Source organism: Phaseolus vulgaris, chromosome 2 (genome assembly GCF_051622355.1).
Source record: "Phaseolus vulgaris cultivar YP4 chromosome 2, ASM5162235v1, whole genome shotgun sequence".
NCBI classification, from domain to species: Eukaryota; Viridiplantae; Streptophyta; class Magnoliopsida; order Fabales; family Fabaceae; genus Phaseolus; species Phaseolus vulgaris.
Genome location: NC_143499.1, coordinates 334,521 through 348,659, shown reverse-complemented (window position 1 = coordinate 348,659; position 14,139 = coordinate 334,521). Strand labels below are relative to the sequence as shown.

Below are 14,139 nucleotides of genomic sequence, written 5' to 3'. Positions count from 1 at the left end.
AGCTGCATGGCAGGGACTAAGATAATTTACTAAGATAATTTGAGATGTGATTACATGTATCTTACATACTAGTAGGAAACCAATTGAACTATAACAAAGTGACCATGCTCATAAAGAGATAATCCTTAACCATAAATTTTAGATAAAATATATGTGGTAGTGAGAACTGAGAAGAATTGATTTTAATATTATACCAAAACTATGCTAACCCAATTACATTTAGAGTACTTGTCCAAAATGATACTCTTAATAATGATCATAGTAGCCACGAGCAACCACACTGATCATATGCCCCCCAAAAATCAGCATAGAGCTAGAGAGAAGCCCGTAAATTGTTGATTAAGCTTATAAAGAATCCACGAAGTCCTCTTTTTCACGAAGCCCGTATCCATGTCCTATGATAGTACAATCTTCTTCACCTTGTTCAAGAAAAGTAGCTAAAGTAACACAAAGCTGGAGCTGCTATCAGAATCAGATTCGTCTTGTGGCGATTTAGGTGCCAAGGTGAGCCATGGCATGGATTCACCTGCCTTATTAAGGGTTGCCTTGTGATTGCTTGTTTGATATGGTGCTCTGGCAGCAATTCTGCAAAACATTAATGATATATAAATCAACTGATCGAAAACTTCGTAGTTTTGTTCATTTAAAAAAAGAGGTAAAATCTATTTTTCGCCCCAAGATTTGATCAAAATTTGCAGTAGTTATAAATCACCATTAAAAAGATCGATATCCCTGTTTTAAAATGTAAAAAGTATAACCAATTTCAAACAAAATTGAAGGCTATATTTTGTTGATGCATTAATTTCTGTGACTCAGCCCCACTTACCTATCTTTTCTTTTCTCCAAGAACCGATGAAGTGAAGCTTTTCTAGCCAAAGGTAGATCTGAATAAAAAGAAGCACAAAGCAAAGGATCAGAAACACATGAACCGACACAAAAATCACCCATCTCTGAAAAAAATAGAGATTAAAAAAAAAAGTTACCACATATAACAGATTTAGATGGTGCTTGAGGGTGCTCCTGAACCGAATTGTTTGTAGTGGTAGGGATGATATTCATAAGAAAAGGAAACGGTCTACTGGAAGTAGCAGAAATTGCAGCAGGGTATGAGTAAGCATAGCCGTTCTGGTTTTGAGACATTCCTGTGTTGGCAAAAGACATGATGATATCCTTGGCTTTCTCAGCTTGCATATCGTCAAAGACAACAACTTGGCCATCATAAAAGATTGTCATCTGCGAACCTCTGAGCTCCTTGGTCACACCACTGCACACATGATGGAAAATCATACATTAATCACTTAATTAAAAGCAGCCATAGAGTCATGAATTGAAGAGGCAAAAGAATGGTACCTGGAATTTCCCATGTTGGGAACCTTTTCTGCGTGGAGATGAGAAGGGTAAGCAACCTGTTCAGAGAGAAACTTGGAAGTGCAAAGGTTCCATGGATCCATGTTGAGATGCTGGTATTAAATCTTCTCTGACCAAAGGATGGGTCTGAGAGGGTGAAGCTGGAGTAGTGGATGTGATGAGATTGAACCTTATCTTCATTCTATTATTTATAAAGGGTTGGTGGAATTTAGGCACGAGGAATACATGTGTGTAATTTTAGGTTTATTTTTGTGGTTTAACTTTTGAAGGACAGCTGCATGCATCTGAGCCAAGAGGGACAGGTCATTTGTTGTTGTCAGGTCAACTTGCGTCGTACGTAGTTGGTTCTTCATTATTTGATGTATGTTTCCTTTGAAAATTCCACAACGTGTTTTTTGCTTCCCTTGGAAACACCAAATCGTAATGCTGCTGTTTTTCACGTGCTTTTTATCTCCTCCCACGTTGCTTAACCACTTAACCTAACCAAATAATATCTTATAAATTAGGTCAAACGTCAACATTAAAAACTTTGCAAAGAAATTTTTTTTATACACAAATTAGTTTTAAAAACCACACCAAATGTTTAATTACATACACCTATATAATCCTTTCTAGTTATTGCAAATATATAATATACTACATGCTCATCCATTCGTGATCCAGCAGCAATTTAGTGAAGGAAGAGACTTTCTTTGCTCATATAATAAATAGTTATGAAATTTTCAGCTTTTATCTTAAAAATCATAATTTGCGGCTAATACTTATTCATATTTTGGATCTTATGATCAATTAATCTTTTTCTCTCTTTCTAATCCCAAAATTAAACACATTTCTTTTCACTCCACATATACTCTTTAAATTTCTTCTCCCAGAATGCAACCTCAGAAATTTTTTCTCTTTCTGCACCCAATCAATTTTGACTCGCATCCAACAAAAAATTAAAAACTCCATTTTTTTCACATATTTATTTACGGATTTCAATATCCGGAAGTCATTTTTATACATTCTGAATTTCGAAATTTGGAAGGTCATTTTCATATTTCATTTAAGATTCTGGATGGTTATATTCGGAAGTGAATAACGAGTTCCAGATTTTCATATTTGGAATTATGTGTTATAGATGGTGCTGAGGATTGAGATTCAGAACTCATTTATGCTTGCTTACGGATCTTGACATCTAGAAGGTCATTTATGCTGTACAAATAAGCTTTCGGATGGTGAAATTCGGAAATGACATATTAGTTATGGATTTGTATATCAGAAACTTTGTAATTTGACTTACGGATATGAATATCCGGAAGACAAAAATTTAAAATCATTAAGGACAAAATGGACATTTTATGTGAGTTTGTTGGGTGCAGATCATAAATGATCTGGTGCAGGGAGAATCAACCGAAATAGAAGGCAGTTTCTTCCTGCACCCCCACATTTTTCTTCCTGCATCTCCATAATGTTATGTAAAGACCAAACTGTCCCTATTATTTTTTAAAAACCCTAAAATGCACTTGAACTGTATTTCTTTTTTGCATTATGGATTATGGAATCCGGAAATTTTTTGGATTGACACTTCCAGTAAAATTTTGGATCCACTAATCTGTAATTCAAAATATGCATTTCACATTAAAAAATTTAACAATCCGTAACAGAAATATGCATTCTGGATTAAGAAATTCATAATTAAAAAAAAAAATTCCAGATCCACCAATCCATAATAGAATTAGGATTTCAGATTCAACAATCCGAAAATCAATAATTTATGCAAAATTTGCTTCCAAAACACCCCCTCATCCAGAAAAAAAATGATTCAGTTCCAGATTGATGAATCCGTAGCTCACTCTCAGATCCCTATTTCCAGTAAACACGGTGTCCTTTTTCAAATAAAAGATCAAGGCTAGTTTCGGGATTTAGAAAATTCTGGGGGTACAGGAAGAAAAACATAGGGGTGCAGGAAGAAGAAGCCGAAATAGAATGATGACAGGCCTAAAATAAATTACTTCCTGCACCCCGATTAATTTATTTGAGGGGTGCAGGAATCAATTTAGCTTAATTAATGGGCCAGGTCAGCCCAAATTAACATTCTCAGTGTCGTTACTTGTAGGCAGTTGATTGGTGAGAGAAGAGACAGTTGAGAGTTGAAGTTTCCTCGCGCGCAAAGCCTTTCCCTGCAATCGATGGTTCAATTTCACGAACACATAATCACGGAGCTTCTAGAAAATTCCAATGGCGGTCTCGTGGTTCTCTCATCAGGTCTCTCTCTCTCTAAACTCGTATCGTCTCTCCTTCTTCTACGCTCCTCATCTGAGGGAACGCTCCTTCTTCTCTCTCCTTCCTCCACTTCACTCAAATCCAACATCATCTTCCACCTCAAAACCCTAAACCCCCAATTCAACCAAATCCCTGCCGAAATCACAGCCGACCTCCCCGCGCACCACCGTCACGCGCTCTACACCTCCGGCAATGCATTCTTCATCACGCCGCGCATCCTAATCGTCGACCTCTTGACCAACAAGTTACCGACCTCCAAAATTGCCGGTATCCTCGTCCTCAACGCGCACTCGCTCTCCGAGACGTCCACCGAAGCGTTCATTGTTCGGATTTTCCGTTCGCTTAACCGCAGCGCGTATGTGCGCGCGTTCTCCGACAAGCCGCACGCGATGGTGTCGGGGTTCGCGAAGGCGGAGCGGACGATGAAGTGTCTGCACGTGCGGAAGCTTCACCTGTGGCCGCGGTTTCAGGTTTACGTGTCGCAGGAGCTGGAGAGGGACCCGCCAGAGGTGGTGGATATAAGGGTGCCGATGAGCAAGTACATGGTGGGGATTCAGAAGGCCATTATTGAGGTCATGGATGCTTGTTTGAAAGAGATGAGGAAGACGAACAAGGTCGACGTGGAGGATTTGACGGTCGAGAATGGGTTGTTTAAATCTTTTGATGAGATTGTGAGGCGACAGTTGGATCCAATTTGGCACACTTTAGGGAAGAAGACCAAGCAGCTTGTCTCAGACCTTAAGACTTTGAGGAAACTGTTGGATTATCTAGTCAGGTCTTACGTTAACTTTAATAAGCTATAATAAGAGTGTTATGATAAGAGTTTAATTTCTATGCATCGTCAGTATAATTTACACGTTCAGTTAATCAGAAATAATGGATGATATGATTTATAAACTAGTTTTTCTAAAATTCACGAAACTTCTTATACATGACAAATTATAACTGGATGACAGATTATAAATCAGTGCATAGACTAGTATTTGCATCTCATTTTGGGGTTGCTTAAATGTAAAAGGAAGTGAGAAATGGAAAGAATTAAAAAGAAAAGAAAAGGGGAGGGTGGCAGATGCAACAAGTGATGTGACGAGAAAGAAGAGAGTGATAGGAAGAAAATATGGTTGAAAGGAGATGCAAGAAAAAGTAGGTGTATGTTTATAGTTTTTCATATTAAGTTTGCTTTTCAAATGGTGAGTTGTGAGGATAAAATGTCTTGATATTTCGGTATATACATGTGAGATTTTAATTGCAAATTTTAATATCTTTATTGATTTTCTAGATTGGGTAGCCTAGGTAGTTTGTTGGATTTAGCTTTAAAATGTTCATCTAAAAATGTAGTGTTTTTATTGTAATAGGAACTGATTGTGTGACTTCCTCTTGACAGGTATGACGCTGTAACTTACTTGAAATATTTGGATACATTGAGAGTCTCAGAGAGTTTTCGGTCCGTTTGGATATTTGCAGAGGCAAGCTATAAGATATTTGATTATGCAAAGAAGCGTGTTTTCCATCTTGCGAGGTCAGATGGTACGAAATTTAATGAGTTGAGTAAGGGTGTAAAAAAAAAGAAGAGAAAAAGTAAGGTTGATGACAAAGTCATTGAAGAAGGTAAGATATTATCACCATGATTTGTTTGGCGTTCTTATTCTGGCATATATCTTGATCTATTGTGTTGATTAATTCTATATATTATTAATGTAAACAATAGAGGGAGAGAGTAAATGAGATATGCCATGCTACGTGTAGGCATGCCAGTTTTGTCAGGTTAATTTTATTTCGAATATGCTTGTGTAGCAGTTGATGGTACTTCATCCTCTACTTTGAATGCTGGCTTAGTTTTGGAGGAAGTCTTGGAAGAATCACCAAAGTGGAAGGTCTTACGTGTGAGTTAGTGAGTTCCAATTCTAGAAAGTCTTTGGGCCATGTTCAATTTATGAGATTTGATGTGAGACTGAAAACCATTAATTTGGCATTTGTTTCAATTCATATGTTTAAAGCCTATCTGTTGCTTCAACATATAGTGCCCTGAAGAGAGTTGAATTTGATCATGAATGTTGGATATTATAGACTGAGGCGTGATTTGCTTATACCTTTATAGGAGGTTCTGGAGGAAGTAGAAGAGGAAAGACAAAAGGAAGGTATGTTGAGGGAAGAATTATTCCCTGAAGGTGAAGACACCAACAATGGCATTGTACTAGTGGCATGTAAAGATGAAAGGTCATGCTTGCAACTTGAAGAATGCATCACCAGCAGTCCAAAAGAGGTCTTTGCTCCCCACTTGTCCTGTGATAGGTTATCTTATAAAGTATAATCTGAATGTCACTATGTGGACTTTGTTCTTCACATGGTGTTAGTAGTAATACAATTTATATGGTTGCTTGCTCATTAGATTCACTGCACACTACCAAACATAGCCAGAACCAGAACTAAGTTACTACACGATTTTCCACTGTGATGATACTCAACTTTGTGCTTCTTGTATTGACTTTAATATATAGCTAAGACCAATGAAGCAGCCACCCTTGTATATTTATCATTGGTGTGATTTCGTGTTGGTTTTGATGATTTTAGTTATTCTTGTAATAGATTGCAATTAGAAGTTACTTATCATGCATGCTACGTCTATGTTGTATGTAGCTTTAAACATTATTTTTGTAATTATGATAGGGGTTTGCTGGCTTAGATTTTCTTTTTTATTGCTTCAGTTGGTTGAAAGTGAACAAGATTTGAAGAAACTGACTTTTTGTATCCTCTTTATTGTTTGTTATTTTGAAGGTCATGCGTGAAGAATGGAAGAAGTACTTACTAAACAAAGTACAGCTGCGTGACATAGTGAATAAGAAAAAGAAGCCTAAGGATTTCAAACCCAAAGGTTTTGGAATTCTTGATGGAGTTACTCCCATAGCACCCGCTCAGAGTGCAGAAACCACCAGCATTAGTAAGCAGGAACATGATGCGCTTTTGGCAGCTGCCTCAAAACTAAGAAATGTTTCTGAAAATGACCATGTTAAGGATACCCCACAGCCTGATATTGGTGGACAGGGAAGCGGTAAAAGAAAGAGAAAAGTGGGGATTAGAAAGGTCCCAATTGTTCTTGATGGCCTGGGAGTTCAGAACAATGATAAAGAGGAATCAGTGGGTAATAAAATTGGAATGTCTGATTCAAAAAATGAAGTCAATGAAGATGAGATTAATCATGTCAGTGCCGGTAGATTTTCTGAAATCATGGAGGAAGGGACATCTGTGGAAAACATTGTTCTTCGGAAGCATACTAATCCTGATGTTGCAGAAAAAACTGGAAAGCCACTACCACCAGTGCACTTTTATGCCCTAGAAAGTGATCAGCCTATACTGGATATATTAAAGCCCTCAATAGTAATTGTTTACCATCCAGACATGGCCTTTGTTAGGGAAATCGAAGTCTACAAAGCTGAGAATTCCTCAAAAAGGTTGAAAGTGTATTTTCTTTTCTATGAAGATTCAACCGAGGCTCAGAAGTTTGAGGCAAGTATACGTAGAGAGAATGGAGCATTTGAATCTTTGATCAGGCAAAAATCTATGATGATGATTCCAGTTGACCAGGTTTGTTTGATCATTTTCATCCTTACCTCTTGTTTCTCTTTTATGCTGTTGGTTGCTTATTGTGTCCATTATTTTGCTGATTCCATTTTCCGTTTTATTCTTATTCTGGTGCATTTATTCTGCTGTTAATCAGAGTGAGCACTGTTTAGGATCGAATTATGCTTATGAATCAGATTTAAATACTCTTCAAAACTCAGTAACCAGAAAAGCAGGTGGGAGAAAGGAGGCTGATAAGGAAATGCAGGTTTGTGATAATTTTTTATGCATGCTAATCATATACCTGAGACGGAATTTATAATATGGGAATTTCAACATTTCAGGTTATTGTGGACATGCGGGAGTTCATGAGCAGCCTTCCAAATGTTCTTCATCAGAAGGGAATGCGCATCATTCCGGTGACCCTAGAAGTTGGTGACTATATCCTATCACCGTTTATTTGCGTGGAAAGAAAAAGTATTCAAGATCTCTTTATGAGCTTCACATCAGGTCGTCTATACCACCAGGTCGAGACAATGGTACGGTATTACAGAATACCTGTACTCTTGATTGAGTTTTCACAGGATAAGAGCTTTTCATTTCAGGTTTGTTTACCGCAATACTTGTACTACCTCTCTTATCTTCTCCCTCTCCTCCTCCCTGCAGTGGCATGTCTGAGAAACTACCCGTACTGTTAGTATTATTTAATCGCACTGGCATGTCTAGATGAGGATGGGAGTTTGTTTTGACTGGCATCGCATTTCTGAGAAGGATTGCCATTAATATTTCTGTCTAAACATGTATATTAATTCCTGGGCTTCACATTTAATACCGCGTGGCCGTGCTGTTAAAAAGTATTTTTTTCGGATTTGATTGAAGTGATTATTCAAATATAAAATATTTTTGTGAAATTGTGAATGGCATTAAACCTCTGATGGATGTCTTTTGCAGTCTGCTAGTGATATTGGTGATGATGTGACACCGAATAGCATTATATCAAAGTTGTCTCTGCTTGCTTTACATTTCCCCAGGCTACGGATAATCTGGTCTCGAAGTTTGCATGCTACTGCTGAAATATTTGCTTCACTGAAGGCAAATCAAGACGAGCCAGATGAAACAAAAGCAATCAGAGTGGGTGTTCCTTCAGAAGAAGGCATTGTGGAAAATGATGTGAGGTAGGTTGTTTTTTCATAGTTTAAACTTGAATAATTTGTGCTTCCAACGATGAAGTGAAAACAAGTGTTCTTAGGTAGTGGATCCCTCGGGGCTGTAACTGTACAAAACTTTAAAGAGTTGTTTTCTTCTATGGTTTTAAAGGCTTGCAGGCGCACCTCCAGTCTTCAAGTCTAAAATTTAAAATGATATGGATCTATGACATTGTTAATGGCAGATTCGTGGGCATGTTAACACATTTTGACTTCAATTAGAATTTCTCTTAACTACTAAGCACTGTCAGGGCTCAATCAAATTGTTCCTTTATTTGCCTATAAATATGCGCGGACTCTGTATTATTAATTTGAGAGCGAAAGAGCTCATATTCAGAGTCTTTGGTATCAAATTTTGTGTCATTATTAATGAGATTTTATGCAGTTATTAACTTGTTCCTCACAATATATGTTTTATTGCCGTCACAGAGCTGAAAATTACAATACATCGGCTGTGGAGTTTCTAAGACGACTTCCAGGTGTTACAGACTCAAACTACAGGGCCATAATGGATGGGTGTAAGAGCATGGCAGAACTTGCACTTCTTCCTGAGGAGAGGCTTGCGGAATTAATGGGTGGTCATAAAGCTGCTCGGACTCTTAGAGACTTTCTAGATGCCAAATACCCAACTTTGTTGTGAGGCTAATTAGAATCATTCATTTGTACCAAAAGTTACTCACAATTTATTCAAAGTAGTCCTCCATTATTCTACGAGGGCAACCCATAGTAGGCCATTCAGTTATTTAATATTTCCCTCCCGTGGTTAAGTCTGTTGTCATTTTTATGATAAAAAAAAATATCCCTTTTCTCGTGGCTGGCTCTTTCTGTTGTAATATTTCAATACTGTATTACTTCACACCGGGTGAGATCGTCCACTCATATTTTACTCGGAAGTATGTACATGACACTAATTTTACATTACCTTTTTAAGCATTCTATTTCAATTCTTTCTGATATCATTTGTTAAAGTGCGACACATTTTAAAAGAATTCCGGTAGAAATTTCAGCCTAACCTGGCCTAGATTAATATTTAGTCGCACTAAACCAGTCTAATCTCCAATCTTTCAATTTTTATTTTTTAAGTTATTTAAGAACAATATGTTAGATTTAAAGGATAAAATATTAAATGGGAGAGCGACAGTTGAGTGTTCATTAGCCACGGTGCATGACCAATTTGGCATCATAGGAGCTGATGTGTACATTGAGCATTGGCATATCCAAATTGTCTTACCCAGATACATTGGTGCCGCCGAAAAGATACAATGAAAGAACTGTTTCAGCACTCCTCACAATATTGCCCCCACCATTGGTCATTCCCATCCTTTTCGGATTTGATTCCCACTTAAGAAATCTATTGTTAATTTTTCCAAGAGCTTGTCTTATATCATAAATATCATCAAAATCAGGAAGAGGCATATGCAACATTTCTTTAGAAAATTGTTTGTCACACAAGCTACATATATACAGAACATTAATCCCATGCTTTTTTTAACTACAATTTTTGAACAAATTGAACTGATATGAGTGTTGTTTGGAGGACAGGAAAGGAAGAAGAGTTAAATTAAAATTAAATGGCACACGAACTAAGCTTTCGTAACTAGAGCACTTGAAGTTCTACCTTATTGGTTTGTGCGTTGGTTGAGGTTGAATTGACTTGATTAGCACCAATCTCAATCTCTTCTGCTTGGTAAGTGGAGTGAACACCATAGAGTAGATAGAAGAGGGTAATGAAGCATGCCCACATAGCAAACCTTTGGAAAGCAAGGAGATTTAGAGTGGTGATGAGGAAAAGATTGAGAAAGATGGAAAGGACAGGTGGCCAGGGCATGAATGGCACACACCAATGAGTATGAGGAAGTTGGGAATGGGTGTGAGGCACCTGGTGGTGGTAAAAAGCTGTGATAGTGATCATGAGCCCACCAAAGAGTGGAAGACCCCAGCGTAGCAGATTGAATTTCCACGAAAGGGAGAAGCCCAGAGCACTAAGTGAAAAGAGAAGGAGGAAAAGGAGAGTGTAGAAAGGAGGGGTATGGCTAGTGATTACGTATCGGCGGTATATGAGAGCATTGGCCACCAAGTAGAACACCACCAGTGTCCCCATGTTGATCAACTCGATTATAATGTCAAGATCAGTGAAAAGAGCAACACATGCTGTGCAAACTCCTACATCAACCAAAATATATAACTAAATAAATCAAGATCATGCCTTCCTTCATATTTCTTTTTTAACCATTCCTCTGCTTTTTATATAAACTACATTTTCTTCTACCGTTATCTCAAGTTTTTAATTCCCATATCAAACCAGTTCTCATCACTTTTTATCTTCATTTGCTTGAAAAATCAGGACGTGTAAACTGAACCACTAATTCCTTATATTAAAAGCAAGCTTACCCAAAAAGAGTGTGGCATTCAGTGGGGTGGCTGTAGAAGGATGAACTTTAGCCAACCAAGATGGCACCAGTCGGGCCCTTCCTATAACACAAAGGTATCTAGCTTGGCCTAACATGGCAACCAAGAGAGAAGCCACTATTCCCAAACTTGCACCTGCCCCAACAAGGTTGCTCTCCCACATCCCTCCAATCTTAGCAAAAGCAAATGCAAATGATGATTTATCTGATATCTGTTAAAGTGTAACACCAATAATCGCCTTATCACTTATCAAAAACCAACATTTATACTTGTATTTGTATATGTATTTGTATATGTATGTAATGTAACATTCATATACTGACCTTGTTATAAGGAGCCATCATGCACAAAGATAGAGACATAAGGCAATAGAGCACTGTGGTTATCAGAACTGAACCAACAATTCCAATAGGTAGACTCTTAGAAGGATCTTTGATTTCCTCTGCCAATGTTGAAGCCGAGTCATACCCTATGTAGCTGAAGTAGACTTTAGCTGCTCCATTAACAACACCTCTCATACCAAAAGGTGCTAGCCCTTTTGGACTCACCAAGTTTTTTACACTTCCAGTGCTATAACCACTCACAATGATAAATCCGAAGAATATCACATGGAAGACTGTCATGGTGAGGTTCAATATCGAACTTTCCTTGGTACTGCAATCAACCAAAATATTATATACATGACTAAAAATACCTACCTCCTTTTATAATCATATTCTTTGGACAAATTTCTAATAACAAGATAAAAATAAACAGTATAAGTTAATTTTGATTAATCTGTTTCACATGACAGGATAACATGTTAAAATATTAAATAGTTTATCCAAGGAAAACTTGATCACCAAGCTAACAAAAGGGACAAAAGAATGGCACATCTCGGGGAGGAAAAAAGTGAGAAAAATCACCTATAGCACAAGCAGAGAGTGAGAATAAGAATAAGAGAAACAGCAGGGAGATCCAACATGTTATAGTTCTTTGGCAATCCATGCAGTTTCACTCTCCACACGTTTGGATCATTTTCGCCAAATGTAAAGCTCAAATACTCTGTGAAACTCCTTGATACAGCAGCATTAGAAAACACATACTCCATTAGTATATTTGCCCCAGCAAAATACCCCACAAATTCTCCTGCACCATCCACATAAAAGACTTAGTTAGATATAAGAAACAAGCGATGACTGAGAAGAGAGTCAAAGTGAAAAAAAAAACAGTAGAAAGGTTGTTTGTACCAAAGGTTAGTCTTAAATAGCTGAAAGCTCCTCCTGCTACTGGAACTTGAACAGCAAATTCAGTGTAACATAAAGAGGAGAGAAGAGCTGATAGTCCAGCTATAATATAGGATATGAAAACTGAAGGACCAGATTGATGATGGGCTACAGAACCAGTTGTAACAAACACACCAACACCTAGCATTCCACCTAGTCCAAGGGCTACCAGATCATACCACTTGAGACTCCTTTTCATGTCTGCTCCAGACCTTTGCCTCACTTGGTTGAGTTCCTGGTCAGGGGTCCCAGTGGCTAGCATTCTCTTTTTCAGTCTTTGAGGAGTTTGAGAAAGGGAATGGAAATAACCTGACAAAGTTGTCTTGTTGTTGGTTGCAGTGTTAGCCATTGTTATGTATTAGCCCCTAGTTTCTATGCTTCAGCAGGTGGGTTGAAGGTTTTAACTATGCATTTGGGACTTGATTTCTTTCTTTAGTTGATAAGAGGCCTATCCAATCTCCTATATGTACTTAGCATTTCTTGAAAGTACATACTTATCCTCTTGACTTTTTGGAAATTTAATGATAAATCAAATGGATGAAATAAGATTAGATACTTTATATTTTATAATGAAAATGAAATAGGATAAAGGCTTCCTTATGCTATTGTACAAAATAAAATATAATTTTGTGATAAATTTCGAGTACTTAATAAATGGAGTGAATTTGATCAAATACATAATAACATTATACAACCTTTAATTTATGATCTCCAATCTTAAGCAACCCAAATTAAATTTAGTATTTTGAATATTGACAATCAAATCCCTTTACTCTTAGATCTCATCCTCATCATGCCTAGGCACATTGAAGAACCCAAAACCTGGATTGAACTTTTATATAGATGAAAATATGCATTGGGAAATAACAGAATAACTAAAATGACCAATGATATGAAAATGGCACAAGTAGCATAAAAAAGATGACTTCGAAGAGGAATATCACTACGAGAATTAATCTTTGACCCAGTCTCCTGAAATTTTTACTATCCACAAAACAAAAAATTGTTTCTTAAAGAACTCGAGAATAATTTGACTTGATTCTCTACACACAAAAATCACTTTCTGCTGTTACCACTGCATATTTGTAAGTTGGTACTAGCATAATTAAATCTATTAGAAAACTAATTATAGAAAAAAGTACTGAAATGAACTAAAACAAAAAAAAAAGTTATGAAATTCAAATTCTATTATGTGTGCTTCTATTAGTTACTTACACTATACGAAATTCTTGATTCTGGTTAAAAAGTTTAGTGAAGACGACCTAAGGAACTTTACCAAAAGCTTTTGACGTTGTCTTGAAGTTCTTGATTCTTGATTCTGGCACTGTCCTTCATTTTATTAGTGCTTATTTAATCATTGAAAAGATTGGCTCAAATTGGCATCATTATCAGTGTCACAAGGTCAAGTTTTGGATGCTGTAGAACAAGATAAACCAGAACTATCACATCCTATGAACACTCCAATTAGCAATTTGGAGAGTTTTTGACCATTACGAGGTTATTTTTTTTTTTTTTACTAAAATGGGTCCGTTTTAAAAAAATTACAAATTTAAGCAAGTCGTGTCAATTCGGCACGACTTCATATGCACAAATTGTTCCAATTAGACACGACTTCTGCCAGTCGTGCCAACTTGACACGACTTCTGCCACGTCATAATTAATCTTTTATATTTTTATTTTATATCTTGTAATGAATCTTACTAATTTGTTTAGTTCTAATTAATCTCTTCTTATCATTTCGTGTTTTGTAAAATCATTACTTCTCAGGTTATTTAAATGCCTTGGGTTGACATTTCTATGGATTTCATCTTAGGATTACCCAAGACATCTAAGGGGAAGGATTCCATTTTTGTGGTAGTTGATCGTTTTTCAAAGATGGCTCACTTTATTCCTTGCCACAAAGTGGACGATGCATGTCATATTGCAAACCTCTTCTTTCAAGAAGTGGTTCGTTTGCATGGTATTCCTAGAACTATTGTGTCCGATAGAGATTTCAAGTTCTTGAGTCACTTTTGGAAGACCTTGTGGGGAAAGCTTGGTACTAAACTTTTATTTTCTACCACTTGTCA

General features: G+C 37.0%; 3 protein-coding genes across 14 annotated transcripts; 1 reads left to right on the top strand and 2 right to left on the bottom strand.

Moving 5' to 3' along the window:
* Nucleotides 1-167: 167 nt before the first annotated feature.
* On the bottom strand, nt 168-1,607 carry LOC137809953 (protein TIFY 10b). The gene is made up of 4 exons (XM_068611020.1): nt 1,351-1,607; nt 984-1,264; nt 827-884; nt 168-585 (listed from the first exon to the last, which is right to left on the bottom strand). The coding sequence occupies exons 1-4, from the start codon at nt 1,449-1,451 to the stop codon at nt 438-440; spliced, it is 588 nt and encodes a 195-aa protein (XP_068467121.1). The 5' UTR covers nt 1,452-1,607; the 3' UTR covers nt 168-437.
* A 1,842-nt stretch (nt 1,608-3,449) lies between these two features.
* UVH1 (Restriction endonuclease, type II-like superfamily protein) lies at nt 3,450-9,350 on the top strand. 12 transcript variants are annotated; one of them, XM_090297992.1, is made up of 9 exons: nt 3,450-4,408; nt 5,018-5,241; nt 5,431-5,524; nt 5,732-5,896; nt 6,409-7,215; nt 7,349-7,459; nt 7,536-7,796; nt 8,143-8,366; nt 8,826-9,350. In XM_090297992.1, the coding sequence occupies exons 4-9, from the start codon at nt 5,774-5,776 to the stop codon at nt 9,034-9,036; spliced, it is 1,737 nt and encodes a 578-aa protein (XP_090154118.1). In that variant the 5' UTR covers nt 3,450-4,408; nt 5,018-5,241; nt 5,431-5,524; nt 5,732-5,773; the 3' UTR covers nt 9,037-9,350. The 12 variants fall into 12 exon arrangements, with proteins under 12 accessions (XP_090154118.1, XP_090154116.1, XP_090154113.1 ...); XM_090297990.1 differs by having other exon boundaries at nt 5,428-5,578; XM_068611017.2 differs by having other exon boundaries at nt 3,478-4,408; nt 5,431-5,516.
* Nucleotides 9,351-9,789: 439 nt separating this feature from the next.
* On the bottom strand, nt 9,790-12,507 carry LOC137809851 (cationic amino acid transporter 6, chloroplastic). Its single transcript, XM_090297997.1, has 5 exons — nt 12,035-12,507; nt 11,711-11,933; nt 11,129-11,459; nt 10,788-11,016; nt 9,790-10,559 (listed from the first exon to the last, which is right to left on the bottom strand). The coding sequence occupies exons 1-5, from the start codon at nt 12,417-12,419 to the stop codon at nt 9,994-9,996; spliced, it is 1,734 nt and encodes a 577-aa protein (XP_090154123.1). The 5' UTR covers nt 12,420-12,507; the 3' UTR covers nt 9,790-9,993.
* Nucleotides 12,508-14,139: the final 1,632 nt, after the last annotated feature.